Below are 19,939 nucleotides of genomic sequence, written 5' to 3'. Positions count from 1 at the left end.
TATGGGGCTGGAGAGCACATCTTGGGCTCTAGACTCAGATCTGGGCTTGGGTACCAGTCTGTCATCGACCTTGCTTAAGAAAATTAATCCCTCCTAAGCCTTAGTTTCCTCATCAATAAAATGGAAGTGTTAGAGAATTTCGATCACAGGATCTTAGCATGAGATTTGGCATATTATAAGTGCTTGATAATGGTAGCTGTCATGAGCGATATAATTTTGTTTATTGCTCAGCTTTTCTTTTCACTCAGCTTTCAACACTTTAGTAACTATTGAAAGTGTAACTTGCTTATGCTCGTAAAAGAAGAAGGGCAATTTAGAGTTGTCTGTCAGAAAACTAATCTTTGGGGACTTGAGCCTGATCTTCATGTAAGATGACAGAGTGAAACAGCAGGAAGAAGAGGAAATATATCCAAAGGAGGGCAGGGCAACTTCACACACAGCCTCCCTCAGGGGAAGGGAGTTAAGGTCTGTGCTATTTCAGGACTGATCTGCCTGAGTGCGGCCTGGACCCGGAAATGGAGCTCCTCTTGGTGGCCCTTGGCGTGGTGAGACTGCCCTTGATGGTTTCCTTAAAGAAATTAGGGGGACCTTGGGGATTATCGAAGAAATAGGAGTTACCCTTTGAGTAGTGCTGGTAAACATTTCTGATGAAAAAGAAAACAACTATTTCTGGTGGACTAATGGTCTGAACATATCTTGAAATGAGCAATACAGAGACCAGTTTATAGAGAAAGCCTAAATCAGAGAAATGGATCTAGGACCAATTGAAAAATAGTTTCACCTACTGACAGTTTGAAATGTCAGCCTGATACTATTCAGTTAAAGATAATGTATGTAAATTACAGCCACCAAGATAATATCATTTTAGGTCTATTCTTTGAGTAAACCACCCAAAGATGTGCTTAGAAGGATTATTCTGTTTTCCTTGGCCTTCAGATTAGATCTCTCCCCACTCCAATTCATAAAAGATGCTAATTTTAAACAAAATATCTAATTAGTAAATATCTAATTAGTATGTTACTAGTTTATTAGTGATTCATGGTTTCTTAATGTTAGCAGAACTGTTTGTAATACTCATTATGTCTGAAACAAATACACTGTCCTATAGGTTAAATGAACAATTAGTAATTTCGGCAAACTGTTGTGTATGTGTGGGTATGCAATGGTAGACATCTTATATGGTGGTTTTCAAAGGATACAGAGAAGTATAAAACACACTTATATCTTCAAATAATTAGGAATTAGTTGCCTAACTGAGCAGTGGTGGCACAGAGTACCCAGTTGTGAAGCAGACACTCACTGTGCTAGGTAAGTTAAAAGGGATAATTTATTTGAAAACTTCTGTGAGGTGATAGGTGTTCTGTCACAGAACACAGTGCCTATCCACACAAAAGTGATTTATTCACACCACACAACAGCTAGCTGTGGAAAGCAGTAGATGATAAACACTATGTGAGAAGTATAATGGAAGGTCTCTGGAAAGTAGGAATGAAGTAGGATTGCCGAGGTTTCCAGTGGTCAAAGAAAGCTTCATGGAGGAGGTGGAATCTGGGCAGGCATTGGGAGGTTGGGTTTTGAAGCAGGAAGGAGGGGGCTGTTTGTGGTGAGAAGTGAGGTCAAAACCCCTGTGAGGGAGGGAATAATTCATAGTCCAGACTGTTGGGAGTGGACTGCTGATATTTGTGGCTGTGGCTAAATTGTGTTTGGGGGTTGGGATCTTGAAAGCCAAGCAGTAAAAAATAAAGGTTTTTATGCTAAGATAGTGATAGGAGGTCTGTAGCTGCCCAAGGAGATAGTTTAGTGACGGTAAATGGTCTACTAGGGGCAGACCCAGCCATTTCAATGCCATTTAAGTGGAAATTAGGTCCCCCAGTCTTGCCTACCTACTGTGAGCACACTTTGTCCTTCATAGTCCATGGATTTTCTATGCACTGGAGCCCTGGGTGAGATCCACAGGGGACGAAGAGAAGGGAAGGCAAAATGGGGAGCCCACATTGAAAGTTCAGAGTCCTGGGAGAAAGATTTGATTGAATTAGACATTTGAATGAATTGGGAAATTGAAACTGGTAGAGTTGTCCTGAGTATGCCAGGCTGACCCTGTATTTAGGAAATGAGGTATCGGCTTATATAATTTCTTACCTGTTGTTCTAGTTTCTCACTATCATGATTTTTTTCTTCTTCCTGTATTCTTCCTCTCCTTCCACATCTTCCATCCTTCCTTCCACATGTTTCATCAGGAACATGGTTCATCATTTGAGAGCCCACAAGTCAGCATACACTTTCTGAGCATCTGCTTTTCTGGTGCTCTATTCCAGAAGAGACACTGGTCCTTGCCCCTAGTGAGTTTGAAGGGAGAGAGGGAGACAGAAAGGTAAAAAAAATATTGAATTCTGAGTTCCATGATGGAAGGCTATCTGTTGTGTGGTTGATAGAGTGAAAGGAGGAGTGTGGGTCTCTCCCTGGGGGTGACTCAAGCTGGGCGAGAAAAAGAAGTGGTGGTTTTATTGGCTGGACGGGGATAGTAAGGGTGTACAAAGCCCAGAAGTAGGGGAGGGAAAGTAGTGGAGGTATGAAGTAACAAAGGCACTAGAAGTGGCTTCTTTGGTAGAGCCAAAGAGCAGGATTTGATTGGGACATTGATCAGTAAATGCAGCTGAAGAGGTGCTAGGACTGCAGCAGGTCTGTGCGCCCTGCAAAAGGCTCAGCTTCTGTCCTTCAGGTAGGTCAGCCATGGAAGACCCAGATCTGTAGTTTGCGGAGATGACTTGGGCACAAGGTGGAGGGTAGGTTTGGAAGGGTACACCACAAAGTGAGGTTCCACCTGTAATGGTCAATTACGCCTTAGTGACCCAAGCTGCATTGAGGAGACACACTCAGTGTGTCTAATTTAAAGAATTTTTGATACATGTATAGTGTATGGCAAAAATCTTTCTGATGATTAACGTCCAGAGAATTTTTACTACAACTCTTTATAGAGATGTGGTGACTATGTGTTGGTCATGTGATTTTTGTCGGAGCTGTGAGGACTAGTGGAAGACCATGTCAAGGGTATTTTTTATCCTTATATTTATGCTTTTATATACATTTATATTTACTTACATTTTCTGGGAGCAGATGGTTGAATTTCAGACTAACGAACTGTAACTTTGATATCATTTTTTTAGAAGAGTGAATCTGGATATATAAATATAAATATCTCCATGTCCAACCCTTACATGAGTGCATGCCTATGTGTTTATACATGTGCATGTCTTAGCATGTATGTTATGCTTGTCTGTGGTATGTGTGTGTGTGTGTGTCCCCTTCTCTGTGTATATTTGATAGTGTAAACCAGGGATTAAACATTGTTAAGAAGTGACTACTGTATAAATATGTTGAGTGATTATCATTTAGTTATGCTAAAATTTTTATCTTCCAATTCAGTTGGAATACTTTTGTTAAAAGTGCCTTAAGCAACAGGATATATGGTTGAATTTTCTTTTAGAGAATTGCCTAGTTACATCGGATCCAATTAAGTTTTGCATATGTTATCAGTGGCATTAAAGGCAACCAAGTGTGGTGTTAAGTAAAATGAGAAAAGTTATTTTAGTAAAAACCTAACTTGTACTTAATATATCTTGAGCTAGTAAACAGCAAATGTAGGTCTGAAGAATAACATATTTTTATTTAAGTTAAATAAATGATCATTTAACTTAAGATTATTAATTTAAAATTTGTTAGTAAGTTCACAGTAAACAAATTCAAGTATTTAACTTTTTAAAACACCAAACTAGAAATGAGTACTACTTGAAGAATTTCTGTTCTCCAAGGATGTACAATTCCTTTTTTCAAACAGGGATCCTACTTGGACTCTGGCAGTGAGAGCACCGAGTCCTAACTGCTGGACTGCCAGGGAATTCCCAACGATTCTTTTTCTATATATCAAGATTTTAAAAGTCACATAATTGTGAAATAAATAAAAGCAACCTTTTTATGGCTGGTAAACTTTTATTTAAAAACTATTTGAAAAGTACAATATTCTTAGAAAGGTTTGGTGGAGATACAAACATTGCTGTAATAGTTTTATTTTCTATCCTGCTTGTCAGTAAATATTTAAGTTTTCTTTTAAAAAATTTTTTAAAAAAGGTTTTTAAAAAAGAACTCTGCTTAAAAACAAAGGCCCAACTAATCAACTTTGAAACAAAAAACATAAAACCCAAAATAGCCCTGGATTACTATGGTGTTGTGAGTGTTATAAGGGAGGTTCTAATCTCCATGTTGTGGCCAGGTGCCGCCTTGTCCAAGCAGTTTGTTGGCTTGGGGCCTTTGTTCTCTAATGTGTAAAATGTGATTGGAATGGTGATCTGGGGCATTGAAATAGATAATTTAAGTTTATTTTTTCTCTGATTAGTGTTCAAGAGTTACAACTCTATGTTTCATTCTCTAATATCTGCTTAGTTAATCTATGTGGAGTTTGGGGTTGACTTTTTTTTTTGCATGAAATTATTTAGAAATAGACAGCCTTTGGATACGAGCTGAACAATTACAAACCTAAAGTTGTTATTTGTGTTTAAAATTTTAGGTATGCAATACCCCCGGAACATGGAAAACGACTGGAAAGACTAGCTCAAGGTAAACTTGCTATTTGTTATCTAGATGACAGGTTCTTTGTTTCTGAGGTATTTTTACAGTGTAGAATGTCACTATGTTAATTTTCTTTTCAAGTTATTGGCTTCTAAGTATTTTTCTCATTGAGTAATTTTAATTTTTTTCACATTGTGTGCAGAATTTTTCCATATTGCATAATCATCATGATTATTTTAGTTTGCTGCTTTGTTTTTTGTCAACTGATTGCACTTAACCTATTTTAGTTATTTCCAGTTTTTTTCTCCTTTATATAATGTACTTAACATCACTGTGTCAATAAAATTTTTATTTCCTTTAGTTGTACCATTGAGATAAATTCCGAGAAGTACTGATACTGGATCTTGGGCTCTAGGATGTTTTATGGGTACTTTTCATGTTGCCATATCATTTCACCAAATGTTTGTGTTAAATCCCCCTCCCCTGTGCCTGAGAGTGCTTGTAGTGTGAAGGTGAATGTTTCCAGGTGACTGGACAGGCATAATATTGTATGCATTCTTAGACTAGTAAAATTAAGCATACTTTACTGGAACTTGAAATTTGTTTTTTTTTTTTAAGACTTTGTCCATCGTTGTTTTCGTTTGTTCTTCTAGTTTTATTGAGATGCACTTGGCATACAACATGTTATAAGTTTAAGCTGTTCAGCATAATGATTTGACTTGCATCATGAAATGATTGTCACAATAGGTTTCGTGAGCATCCATTGTCTCATACACATACAAAAATAAATAGAAAAACATCTCCCCTAATGATGAAAATTCTGCTTTCACATATAACACACAGCAGTGTTAATTATATTTATCATGGTATTTATTACATTTTTAGTACTTATCTTATAATTAGAAGTTTGTACCTTTTGACTACCCTCATCCAGTTGTGCCTCCCTTGACCTTGTCCATCTTCTTCTTCTCTCACTTTTTAAAACAGTCTTAGCTGCTGTTTTAATTAATTTTTAAAAATTAATTAAAATTAAAATTAATTTAATTTACTGGAATATAGTTGCTTTACAATTTGTGTTAGTTCCTGCTGTATTGCAAAGTGAATCAGCTATAGGTATACATATAGCCCCTCTCTTTTGGATTGCCTTCCCATTTAGGTCACCACAGAGATTGAGTAGAGTTCCCTGTGCTATATAGTAGGTTCTCATTACCTGTCCATCTACCATTATATCTACTACTGTGGGCAAGAATCCCTTAGAAGAAGTGGAGTGGCCATCATAGTCAAGAAAAGACTCTGAAATGCAGTACTTGCATGCAATCTCAAAAACACAGAATGATCTGTGTTCATTTCCAAGGCAAACCATTTAATATCACAGTAATCCAAGTCTATGTCTGGACTAGTAATGCTGAAGAAGCTGAAGTTAAACGGTTCTATGAAGACCTATAAGACCTTCTAGAACTAACACCCAAAAAAGATGTCCTTTTCATTATAGGGGACTGGAATGCAAAAGTAGGAAATCAAGAGATACCTGGAGTAACAGGCAAATTTGGCCTTGGAGTACAAAACAAAGTGGGGCAAAGGTGAACAGATTTTGCCAAGAGAACACACTGGTCATAGCAAACACCATTTTCCAACAACACAAGAGAAGACTCCACACATGGACATCACCAGATGGTCAATACCAGAATCAGATTGATTATATTTTTTGCAGCCAAAGATGGAGAAGCTCTATACAGTCAGCAAAAACAAGACTGGGAACTGACTGTGGCTTAGATCATGAACTCCTTATTGTCAAATTCAGACTTAAATTGAAGAAAGTAGGGAAAACCACTAGACCATTCAGGTATGAACTAAATGAAATCCCTTATGATTATACAATGGAAGTGAGAAATAGATTCAAGGGATTAAATCTGATAGACAGAGTGCCTGAAGAACTATGGATGGAGTTTCATGACATTGTACAGGAGGCAGTGAGGGAGACCATCCCTAAGGAAAAGAAATGCAAAGAGGCAAAATGGTTGTCTGAGGAGACCTTTACAAATAGCTGAGAAAAGAAGAGAAGCGAAAAGCAAAGGAGAAAAGGAAAGATACACCCATTTGAATGCAGAATTCCAAAGAATAGCAAGGAGAGATAAGGAAGCCTTCCTTAGTGATCAGTGGAAAGAAACAGAGGAAAACAATAGAATGGGAAAGTCTAGAGATCTCTTCAAGAAAATTAGAGATACCAAGGGAACATTTCACACAAAGATGGGCTCAATAAAGGACAGAAATGGTATGGACCTAACAGAAGCAGACGATATTAAGAAGAGGTGGCAAGAATACACAGAAAAACAATACAAAAAAGATCTTCATGACCCAGATCACCATGATGGTGTGATCACTCACCTAGAACCAGATATCCTGGAATGCAAAGTCATTTGTGCCTTAGGAAGCATCACTACGAACAAAGCTAGTGGAGGTGATGGAATTCCACTTGAGCTATTTCAAATCCTAAAAGATGATGCTGTTAAAATGTTGCACTCAACATGCCAGGAAATTTTGAAAACTCAGCAGTGGCCACAGGACTGGAAAAGGTCACTTTTCATTCCAATCCCAAAGAAAGGCAATGCCAAAGAATGTTCAAACTACCACAGAATTGAATTCATCTCACACACTAGCAAAGTAATGCTCAAAATTCTCCAAACTAGGCTTCAATAGTACGTGAACCGTGAAGCTCCAATGTTCAAACTGGATTTAGAAAAGGCAGAGAACCAGAGATCAAATTACCAATACCCACTGAATCATCGAAAAAGCAAGAGTTCCAGAAAAACATCTACTTCTGCTTTATTGACTATACCAAAGCCCTTGACTGTGTGGATCACAATAAACTATGGAAAATTCTGAAAGGAATGGGAATACCAGACCACCTGACCTGCCTCCTGAGAAATCTGTATGCAGGTCAAGAAGCAACAGTTACATGGAACATGGAACATGTTGGACATGGAACAACAGACTGGTTCCAAATCGGGAAAGAGTACATCAAGGTTGTATGTTGTCACCTTGCCTCTTTAACTTATATGCAGAGTATATCATGAGAAATGCTGGGCTGGATGAAGCACAAGCTGGAATCAAGATTGCTGGGAGAAATATCAATAACCTCAGACATGCAGATGAAACCACCCTTATGGCAGAAAGAGAAGGAGAACTACAGAGCCTCTAGATGAAAGTGAGAAAGGAGAGTGAAAAAGCTGGGCTTAAAACTCAGCATTCAAAAAACTAAGATCATGGCATCTGGTCCCCATCACTTCATGGCAATAGATGGAGAAACAATGGAAACAGTGACAGACTTTATTTTTTTGGGCTCCAAAATCACTGCAGATGGTGACTTCAGCCATGAAACTAAAAGATGCTTGCTCCTTGGAAGCAAAGCTATGACCAACGTAGACAGTATATTAAAAAGCAGAGGGATTACTTTGCCAACAAAGGTCTGTCTAGTCAAAGCTATAGTTTTTCCAGTAGTCGTGTATGGATGTGAGAGTTGGACTGTAAAGAAAGCTGAACGCAGAAGGATTGGTGCTTTTGCACTGTGGAGTTGGAGAAAACTCTTGAGAGTCCCTTGGACTGCAAAGAGATCTAACCATTCCATCCTAAAGGAAATCAGTCCTAAATATTCATTGGAAGGACTGATGTTGAAGCTGCAACTCCAATACTTTGTCCACATGATGTGAAGAGCTGATTCATTTGAAAAGACCTTGATGCTGGGAAAGATTGAAGGCAGGTAGGAGAAGGGAATGACAGAGGATGAGATGGTTGGATGGCATCACCGACTAGATGAACATGAGTTTAAATAAGGTGTTGGTGATGGACAGGGAATCCTGGCATTCTACAGTCCATGGGGTCGCAAAGAGTCAGAAATGACTGAGCGACTGAACTGAGCTTGTCCAGATTCTTAAGGGCCAGATTGAGCCAGTCTTTTGGAAATTCTATCAGTTACTTTCACTCTGTGCCCACTTGTATCTACTGAGAGTGCGGTTTACTTTTATTCCTTGCCTTAAAGATATGCCAGGCAACCTTGCTCTCATTTCTCTCACAAGGGGGAGAATCATATTCACCCCCTGCCACCCCCTTCTTCTGTTTTACTAGCCACCCTAACTAAGGATGATGTAGACTACTAGTGACTTATCCAGAGGAAAGTGGAGCTCCGTTGAGTGACAACTAAAGATAAGACATTCTGCCTTTATTCTCAATTGAATCCTCAGGGAGCACTGTTCTTTCAATCAGGTGCCAATCTAAGATTCATTGGTATGTTAGGTTTGCCTTCTAGTAGAAAAGGAACTTTATCCCTGCATTATGTATGCTTTCATTTAATAATAAAATGGGGACACTGACTTGACAGCTCTGAACAGATATTGTTAATGACATCTAAAAGTTGCTTTCCTCCAAATTATGGAAGAGTATTAGAAAGAATAGTTAGGGTATCATGTTTGTTAAAAGCATTATTATAATTTTGGCAGGCTAATAACTATAAAGCCTTAGTGTTTTTATAATGTAATACATTACAGTAATAATGGCAATGTAATTGTAATCTTGAACTTCGTTAGGGACTATTTTCATGAATATTAAGTGGATGGATCCTGGTTCTCGATAATAGATTGTAGCACAGCTTAGAAAATGATTACCATAATCCTTAAATACACAGGCAGTGAACTTTGTGCTAAATCTATATGCTGTGGACTCTTCTGTTCTCTGTGATAATTATTCTACCATTTTCTGTTCACCTCAGTGCCCCAGAACTTTTAAAATGGAGCAATGTAAACTTTGCCGTATGGAATCACATGTTAAATTTTTGCTATAAACTGTCTGTATACACTTTGATATAAACTGCCTGAAAATGACATTCCAGAAATATGGATGCCATTAGCTTAATCAGTAAGAGATTAATAAACTTGAAGGTTGAAAAGGAACTTTAAACTCAATTGCGTGTTTATTGAAAATTTTTTGCAGCATTATTTTGAGAAATATTCAGGGGAAAGACCCTATAAGACATGGAGGATTTCTATTTCCTGAGCAGATGCCAGCCAAATTAATTGAATTCTGCTAAATAATTAAAATGATAAAATAATGCAGTAAATGTGAGGGAGCCGTATAGGATGTCTAGGTCAAGGCAGCACTTGATACATAATATGAAAAGCAGCCTCGGATATTTTCCATTATCTTGTCTGCACATCATAATTATCACAGTTGCCTTTTATGCATGAATGCTTTTGCCTTTGGTTTCTATTGAAATCTTGATTGACGGTGGCACCTGCAAATATTTTATCTGAAAGACGTTAGGTCTGCATCTAATAAAGCCAGGAGTTTGATTTTGCCCTTCAGTTGCTTTCTCATTTATACGGTTTTTTTCGAATATCATGTACATATAAATGTAATAAAAAAATCTCGAGTGAATTGTTGCAATTTTTATACTTGTTTGCCTATAATGCCATTGCATTCTTTCCAGTTTTTGACCCGATACAATTGAATGGGAAGTAAAAAGGAGACTAGAGATATACTCATATCATGAATGACAGTTTTCAAGATTTTCAGTTTTCAGAATGTCTAAATCTCATTTATTTTAGAAATAAGACAATATCTTAGTGGTTCTATTAAGTTAAGCAAAATATGGATTAAAGTAAATTGGGAGCAGCTGATTTGTGTGTATGTGTGACTTTTTCATTGGTCTCTCATTGTGAATAAAGTGTTAATAGTTTTTAAAAAATTAAAGAGGACTCACTTCGGTCAAAATTTTGGTTACTGGAAAAAGAATATGTGAGTTAGGATTTTGTGCAGCAGATTTTGTAAGTGTGAATGATTAGCAGGAATTTTGTTTTAAGTGACAGTGTGGTAGAGTTCAGTATACTGGTTCTTTTGGAGTCTTATAGTTACTTGTAGCAAGTGTTTTTGTTTTTACCTGTTAAAGTGACACTCAATAAAAAGGAATGGATGAATCATTGTTGAGGGATTAATTTAGTTCAAGTTTCTTTAAGCAGTCAATTTTGGTGTGTGTGCGTGTTTAAATGACTAGTCATCTTGAGTTTAAGCCTGTGAAACAGAGTCTTAGCCTGATTAGCAGGGATCCCTGTTCCAGCAGGAGGGCATGGCAACTCACTCCAGTATGCTTGCCTGAAGAATCTACATGGACAGGGAAGCCTGGCGAACTACAGTCCATGGGGTCACAAAGAGCCGGACACGATTGAGCAACTAAGTACATTCTGTTCAAGGAGATGGACAAAGGGTCTGTGGGTTGGATGCAGGCAGCTTGTGGACTCTCCAAAATTATATTCAAAATTGGACATATATGTGGATTTCTGGGAATCCAGATCAGAAACCCACATCAGATCCATCAAGATGGTTTGGTCCAAAAGGGATTATGAACCACTGCTGTCTAAAGACTAGGAGAGTAGCAATAAATAACAAGTCATTTAAATTCTATAAATGTTCCAAATTGACCCTTTTTCATGCCTCTGACTTGAAATTAGGAAAATGAACTTTTATCAGCTCTCAAACGCAATTCCTGTAAACATTTATTTACATGATGGCCTGAAAATATTACATTAAAATGCTTGGTTTTGAAAGGCTAATAAATTAAATACCCCTGATTGTGAACAATCAATTTTAAGTGACTCCATAAGACATAAAAAATGAAGAAGTCCAGTGATATATCCTCTGCCTTCATTCCTAACTCATGCTTTAGGCATGGAGATCAATGTGTGATGTGTCATGGTATGTTTATTTTCATTGTACTATCACTTGTTATATTAGAAATGGTGAAGCAGTCCCTGAATTTAATTTCCTCATGTGTGTATGTGTGTGTTAGTCACTCAGTCATGTCCGATCTCTTTGTAGTCCCATGGACCATAGCCGCCAGGCTCCTCTGTCAATGGGGATTCTCCAGTCAGGAATACTGGAATGGGTTGCCATGCTCTTCCCCAGGGGACCTTTTTGATGTCAGATATCACAATTTGTTGGACATGAATTTGAGCAATCTCTGGGAGATAGTGGAGGACCGAGAGTCTGGCATGCTGTAGTCCATGGGTTGCAGAGTTGGATATGACTTAGTGACTGAATAACAATCACAGTCTGTGTTGAATTTTAAATACTGTATACCCAGCCATGTTCCTAGTGGGATTTTAAACATTGAACAAGAATGCATAACATGCACATGCTAGAATAATTAGAATGTGGGGTGAAAGACAATTCTGTGAAATGACAGGTAGGGAATGGGAGGAAGGATTCAGGAAGGGAGTGCCAGCTAGCAGGGAAAAATTGCTGTGGAGGGGAATTAAGAATTCTTTGATTCTGTGGGCTGGAAGTTGAGCCAGAAAACCTGGTTAGCTTGACTGACCTACTTGTGCCAAAGTCCTTGGCCTGAGGAGTCCTGGTGACCTGTGCATGTGTGATCCATGTGTCATGTCAAGGTGGGAAAACACTGGAGCTGAAACAAAGTGGTCCCAAGAATGCAGTAAAAAACTATGTGTAATGGTCTATATACCTGTTAAATTAGGTGGAAGTTTTAACTCTAAGTGTTCTGCCAGCCAGTTTGAAATAGAAAGACTTTCCTGTTACTCGCTGCACTATGTTCAGGAGATAAAAATAAGGCAATTATTCAGGAGAGCCACCATCCTTCTCTATACACAGTCAGTATGAATTTCTCCTGGCTCTCCTGGAGCTTTGTCTCCATGGGGCTTTGTCTCTACAGTAGAGATGTTGATGGATTATTGGACATGTGGAGCAGAGTGAAACCTGCAATGTGATAACTTTCTACTCCATCATTAATTGCTCAAAAAGGGGTAGGAAGAACAGAGAGGTCAACTATAGCCTAAACCTCTAAAGTTGACCCCTTAACTAAGAATGTGGGTAAAAATGATCAAGTGTCACCCCACATAATATTCATTGCTTCATTGGTTCTTTTCACTAATAAGCATGTTAAGAAATTTCACATGTTAATCAAATTGCTGTTCATTGTTCATTCACTGTCATGCCAGACTCTTTGCAACCCCATGAACTGTAGCACTCCAGGCTTCCCTGTCCTTCACCATCTCCCGAGTCTGCTCAAACTCATGTCCATTGAGTCGGTGATGCCATCCAACTACCTCATCCTCTGTTGTCCCCTTCTCCTCCTGCCTTCAATGTTTACCAACATCAGGGTCTTTTCCGATGAGTTGGCTCTTCGCATCAGGTGGCCAAAGTATTGGAGTTTCAGCTTCAACATCAGTCATTCCAATGAAAACCTAGGACTGATTTCCTTCAGGATGGACTGGTTGTGTCTCCTTGCAGTTCAAGGAACTCTCAAGAGTCTTCTCCAACACCATAGTTCAAAAGCATCAATTCTTCGTAGCTCAGCCTTTTTTATTGTCCAGCTGTCACATCCGTACATGACTACTGGAAAAACCATAGCTTTGACTAGATGGATCTTTGTAGGCAAAGTAATGTCTCTGTTTTTTAATATGCTGTCTAGGTTTCTCATTGCTTTTCTTCCAAGGAATCAAATACACCTATATAGAAGCATTTCCTACAAAAACATACTTACATATCCTTTTCCTTTGTCCTTTTCTTTACTATCCATTTATATGGCTACTGTACTTTTTTAAAGCATCATATCAGTCATATGAATATTGCAAAAGCCATTACAGGCCTATTTAATTTTGTTGTGCTTCACTTTATTGTGAGTTGCAGAAAATGCATTTTTCTTTTCTTGCAAATTGATTGTTTGTGGCAGCCCTGTGTTGAGCAAGTCTGTTGGTACCATTTTCCGAGTAGCATTTGCTCACTTCTTATCTGTCACATTTTGGTAATTCTCACTTCTCAAACTTTTTCACTATTATGCTTGTTTTATAATCTGTGAATTGCAAACAATTACAACTCATGGAAGGGTTAGATGATGGTTACCATTTCTAGCAATAAAGTATTTTAAAATTAAGATATGTACTTTTTGGGGACATAATTCTATTGCACACTTAAGAGGTTATAGTCTAGTATAAACATATATGCACTAGGAAACCAAAAATTCTTGTGACTTTCTTTACCGTAATACTTGCTTTATTGTAGTCATCTAGAAGAGAGCCTGCAACATCTCTGAGGTATGCTTGTATAAAACTCTGTCAAAGCATACTTGGGTAAATTTCAATTAAGTTGTCTTAATCAAATCTATTGCTTGTGTGAACATACCCTCTATAGGTCTGGTTTCTCATCTTTCCCCTCTCCTTCCCTCTCTTATTCCTTTCTTTCCTAAGTGATTAATAACTAACGTCAATTTCTCCATACTAATGTTTGTATATTATAGGAAATTTGATTTTTTTAAGCTTTGAATTTTAAATTTTTACCATGGCTAAAACTTTGTTGATTTAATAGTAGCAGCATGTGTTTGTCATGTGAGATTGGGATTTAGAGTACATCTGCTCTATTTCTAAAATAATTTAAAAACATCTAATGATGTTTTAGGTCAGATAGAGGTAAAATGTACTTACAGTAAAAGCCACTTGTTAAAACATACAGTTTAGTGAGTTTTGACAAATATATACAGTGGTGTAATAACTATTACTCTCAAGATATAGAACATTTCCAGTAGGCCCCAGAAATTCTCTTGTGCCCTTTCGTAATTAATTCTCCCTACCAGCAACCACTAACCAGATTTCTATCTCTAGAATGTTATTAACGTGGAATTGCACAATGTGTAGACTTTTCTCTCTTATAATAGTGCTTCTCGCATCTGATCACTTTTATGTTGTATAGGATGTCCTTGGATGTGTATAGCACCTGGGAAATCCCATGGACCGAGGAGCCTGGCAGGTTACATTCCATTGGGTCACCAAGAGTCAGACACGACTTAGCGACTAAACAGCAGAAACAATATTCACAAAACATAAAATAAACCATTGACCATTTTGAAGTGTACAATGCAGTTACATTTAATATATTTGTGTTATGTAACCATCACCTCTATCTAGTTCCAATAGATTTTCATCACCCTATATGGAAACCTTATATTTTTTATTCAGTCCTACTGTATTTCCTCTCACCCCTTCCTAGCCCCTGGAAATTAATAGTCTGCTTTCTGTCTAGGTATTTACATATTCTGAATGTCTCATATGCATGAAATCATTTAATATGTGAATTTTGTGCCTGATATCTTTTATGTAGCATGTTTTCTATGTTATATCTTATAGCAGTACCTCATTCTTTTTTATAGCTAAGTAATATTTCATTGTAAAGATATACTACATTTTGCACTTCCATTTATCAGTTGATGGACATTGGGTTGTTTCCATTTTCTTACAATGGTTCAGATTTTTGTGCATTATATCACTGGTTTCCCATAAGGATCCACCCAGCTAGGATAGCCACTATGGAAAACAGTATGAATGTTCCTCAAAAAATTGAAAGTAGAACTAACATATGATCCAGCAGTTCTACTTCTAGATATGTATTTGAGGGAAATGAAATCACTGTCTTAAAGGTATATCTATTACCTCACATGTTCATTGCAGCATTATTTACAGTAGCCAAGATACGGAAACCACCTGTGTCCATCGACAGGTGAATGAATAAAGCAAAGTGTTATATGTATACGATAGACTATTATTCAGGCATAAGAAAGAAGGAAATCCTGTCATTTCCTTCAACATGGAAGAATCTTGGGTCCATTATGCTAAGTTAAAAAAGTCAGAAACAAACAAATGCTGTATGATCTTATTTATATGTGAGAATTACAGAAACCAAACCTACAGGTAGAAATAACAGTTTGATGACTGCCAGATGCAGGGGATGGTGGAAATGGGTGAAGATTGTCCCAAAATATAGACTTCAGTTATGAGTAGGTTCTGGGGATGTACTGTATTGTATGGTAACTACAGTTAACAATACTGTATTGAAAGTTTCTAAGAGAGTAGATCTTAAAACTTCTCATCACACAAAAAGTAACTATTTCTAGGTGATGAATGTGCACTAAACTTATTGTGGTAATCATTTCACAATATGTACATATAGCCAACCATTACCCTGTGTATTTTAAACTTACGCAGTGTTATTTGTCGATTATATCTTGATATTGGGGAAAGAAAAGAACCCACTGAGGAAGATAATAATAGCATCCTGATTATGTGGATAGTGAAATTGAGGAGCTGAGAGATTGTGGAAATAGTCAAGGCTATATGAGTTGTTGGACTTGTGTTAGAAATCAATGTCTCTGTAGGGTTTCTTTATTAGTCTCTTTTGTTCTGTTAACTATGCGGACAAGACAAGGGTGACTTCAGATAATTCAAACAATTAGGTTTTTGATCACTTAGCTTTCCTATTAATAGCAGTGTTAAAGTATGTGTTTGTTGTGAGCAATGAAGGAGAGAGGAAAGTTGGTCCTCAGGTAATCTTGTGTTAAGTGCCTGTAAGATGAGATTAAGATTTACCAAAATCCCATAGCATAGTTTGTACCTTACAGTATGTTGCCTCTCAAGTGCTTCTACCAAAATATCCCTACAAGAGAGGAGAATGAAATATTAGCACTCCACAACACGCATGCAGATTTTGCATCTTGTTCCGTCATTATGTTTGTTTTTATGCAAGCATAAACTAAATGATTTAACGTGACAAAAGTAAATGCTGCAGAACGATGTGCCAGTTTTATTCTGTGTGTTGCTCTGCACCTGTCATATTACCTAATGGTCATGGGGTATGTGAGGTGTGCTGGTGAGATGCTAGCTGCTATTTCCACTACTAGGTACTCGAGGGGTCAGTGTAGCACTGTTTCTTTATTGGAACTTCTTGGTCTTCAAGACTGTGAAAGACTGGACCTCTCCCATTCTGTGACTGGCAAACTGAAAAATCTTATGGAATGCTGCAGTAGTAACATTCAAATATGGTAACTTTTAGAGAAGAATTCTTCCAAATATATTATTTAAAACTTGGGAGAAAAAGCAGATCAAGAAAGTAAACATAAGAATGGAAAATAAAAAGATTCTGAAAGGCATGTATTAAAGAACTTACTTCCAAAACTTTTAACACATACCTTGTTTTCTGTTTATTTAGTGACTTTCAGAAAACTCTGATAGTCTTCAGTTGAATTTTTAGTTAAATATTATCTTTTCTATCAGCTCTATTTTGGTATATTTCATACATGTGATTGTTTCCAAATTTATTTTCTTCACTTGCTATGTAGATAGCCGTGGGCTGAAATAGTGCTGAGTGTTAAAAAAAAAATTACCATTTTGTATCAAATAGTATTCTGGTTATGTTGGCTGGCTTAAATATTGAATAAAATATTTTTCATAAATAGTGGAGTGAGGGGTGAGTGTGAACCATGTACTCCTGCAGGTATTTTGAGGTAAAATTCATTTTGAGATAGGTGCTTTGTGTCATAACTTGTGGTTTATCAGGTGTTTTCCAGGGCGATGTAAAATATAATTCTGATAGCCTATTGAAAATATAAACTCTGAACCAGTATGAAGTTCTTAATATATTGCAAATTGCCTTCCTTCAGTGGTTTTCCAATTTAAATTAACTTATGACCAGTCACCACATTGTTCAAATCCTGATTACAAATCCATATCGAAAGGAAATTAAATAGACTCCTCTTTCTTCATTGATTTTGATTTAAAGTTTAATTCGTGCAGTGCTGAGCAGAGGTACAGATGTGAAAAGTTTGATAGATCCATTTCAATTGTATTGTTAAAACTTTTCCACGGGTTGTGTGTTTGGGGATCTCTCTGCTGTGCTTTACTGTGTGGTGTAGATTCAGGACAGCTTATTATGTAGACGTGCCATTACATTATGTTGTGCTTTCTCACAGTTCGCTGGAGTCTGCATTTTTTTTTCTACAGGTTGTTTATTTCTATCTATGTATTATGAATATTAACCATAGACAGAGGGCTGTATCAGATGACCAGATAGGGCATGATTATTCCTTTTATTCCCACTGGTATTGTAGAGACTGATAGTATTTCTGATGTTTCTGTTGGATGTATGTTTTCAGTTCAGTTTATTTCACTTGCTTAATCATGTCCAACGCTTTGCAACCCCATGGACTGCAGCACACCAGGCCTCCCTGTCCATCACCAACTCCCAGAGTTTACTTAAACTCATGTCCATTGAGTCAGTGATGCCATCTAACCATCTCATCCTCTGTCGTCCCCTTCTCCTTCTGCCTTCAATCTTTCCCAGCATCAGGGTCTTTTCAAATGATTCCGCTCTTTACATCATGTGGCCAAAGTATTGGAGTTCACCTTCAACATCAGTCCTTCCAATGTACACTCAGGACTGATCTCCTTTAGGATGGACTGGTTGGATCTCCTTGCAGTCCAAGCGACTCTCAAGAGTCTTCTCCAACACCACAGTACAAAAACATCAGTTCTTTGGCACTCAGCTTTCTTTATAGTCCAACTCTCACATCCATACATGACTACTGGAAAAACCATAGCCTTGACTAGACAGACCTTTGTTGGCAAAGTAATGTCTCTGCTTTTTAATATGCTATCTAGGTTTCCTTCCAAGGAGTAAACATCTTTTAATTTCATGGCTGCAGTCACCATCTGCAGTGATTTTGGAGCCCGAAAATAAAGTCTGCCACTGTTTCCCCGTCTATTTGCCATAAAGTGATGGGACCAGATGCCATGATATTACTTTTCTGAATGTTGAGCTTTAAGCCAACTTTTTCACTCTCTTCTTTCACTTTCATCAAGAGGCTCTTTAGTTCTTTGCTTTCTGCCATAAGGGTGGTTTCATCTGCATATCTGAGGTTATTGATATTTCTCCCGGCAGTCTTGATCCAGCTTGTGCTTCATCCAGCCCAGCGTTTCTCATGATGTACTCTGTATATAAGTTAAATAAGCAGGGTGACAATATACAGCCTCTATGTACTCTTTTTCCAACTTGGAACCAGTCTGTTGTTCCATGTCCAGTTCTAACTGTTGCTTCTTGACCTGCATACAGATTTCTCAGGAGGCAGGTCAGGTGGTCTGGTATTGCCATCTCATTCAGAATTTTCCACAGTTTGTTGTGATCCACCCAGTCAAAAGCTTTGGCATAGTCAATAAAGCAGAAATAGATGTTTTTCTGGAACTCTTTTGCTTTTTTGATGATCCAGCAGATGTTGGCAATTTGATCTCTGGTTCCTCTGCCTTTTCTAAATCCAGCTTTAACATCTGGAAGTTCTTCGTTCACGTATTGTTGATCCTGGCTTGGAGAATTTTGAGCATTACTTTACTAGCATGTGAGATGAGTGCAATTGTGTGGTAGTTTGAACATTCTTTGGCATTGCCTTTCTATGGAATTGGAGTGAAAACTGACCTTTTCCAGTCCTGTGGCCACTGCTGAGTTTTCCAAATTTGCTGGCATATTGAGTGCAGCACTTTCACAGCATCATCTTTTAAGATTCGAAATGGCTCAACTGGAATTCCATCACCTCCACTAGCTTTGTTTGTAGTGATGCTTCCTAAGGTCCACTTGACTTCGCATTCCAGGATGTCTGGCTCTAAGTGAGTGATCATACCATCGTGATTATCTGGGTCGTGAAGATCTTTTTTGTATAGTTCTTCTGTGTATTCTTGCCACATCTTCTTAATATCTTCTGCTTCTGTTAAGTCTGTACCATTTCTGTCCTTTATTGTGCCCATCTTTGCATCATATGTTCCCTTGGTGTCTCTAATTTTCTTGAAGAGATCTCTAGTCTTTCCCATTCTATTGTTTTCCTCTGTTTCTTTGCAGTGATCACTGAGGGAGGCTTTCTTATATCTCCTTGCTTATCTTTGGAACTCTGCATTCAAATGGGTATAATCTTTCCTTTTCTCCTTTGCTTTTAGCTTCTCTTCTTTTCACAGATATTTGTAAGGCCTCCTCAGACAGCCAGTTTGCTTTTCTGCATGTCTTTTTCTTGGAGATGGTCTTGATCCTGGTCTCCTGTACAATGTCACAAACCTCTGTCCATAGTTCCAGGCACTCTGTCTATCAGATCCAGTCCCTTAAATCTGTTTCTCACTTCCACTGTATAATTGTAAGGGATTTGATTTAGGTCATACCTGAATGGTCTAGTGGTTTTAAAATTTTTCTATTTTTCCTTTTAACAATCTAGGTGTAGGTGCTTAAGCAGATATACCCTAGTGGTTTTTTTTTTTTTTTTTCTTTTTTCAGATGTCTGATTTGTTTCCTTCTGATGATCTATGGCCTCACGTGCTCCGTGGTGGCATCAGTAAAGGCTTATTTACTTTAAAACTATTACTGTAAAACCCTGCTATTCTAAGAGGTCAAAGTGGTTCACAGTTAGGTAATGAGTACTGGTGATTCTCTTATCTGATTGGTCCTTTTCTTGAGCTGTTTGTATGTGGTGATCCACAGAGTGAGATCAGTAACATTTCCAGTGGGCTTATCTTCA

General features: G+C 37.7%; 1 protein-coding gene across 2 annotated transcripts in view; it reads left to right on the top strand.

Annotated features, from left to right (window-relative positions):
• Positions 1-19,939, top strand: part of KDM4C (lysine demethylase 4C) — a 393,685-nt gene that overhangs the window by 82,716 nt on the left and 291,030 nt on the right. For both annotated transcript variants that reach the window (XM_061132707.1, XM_061132709.1), the window contains exon 6: positions 4,562-4,611. In XM_061132707.1, coding sequence (XP_060988690.1) covers positions 4,562-4,611 — 50 coding nt within the window. The remainder of the gene's footprint in view (positions 1-4,561; positions 4,612-19,939) is intronic.

The sequence above is a fragment of the Dama dama genome, chromosome 29 (genome assembly GCF_033118175.1).
Source record: "Dama dama isolate Ldn47 chromosome 29, ASM3311817v1, whole genome shotgun sequence".
Lineage (NCBI taxonomy): Eukaryota > Metazoa > Chordata > Mammalia > Artiodactyla > Cervidae > Dama > Dama dama.
Note: the sequence above shows the minus strand (reverse complement) of the source record. Positions and strands in the feature narration are given on the sequence as shown.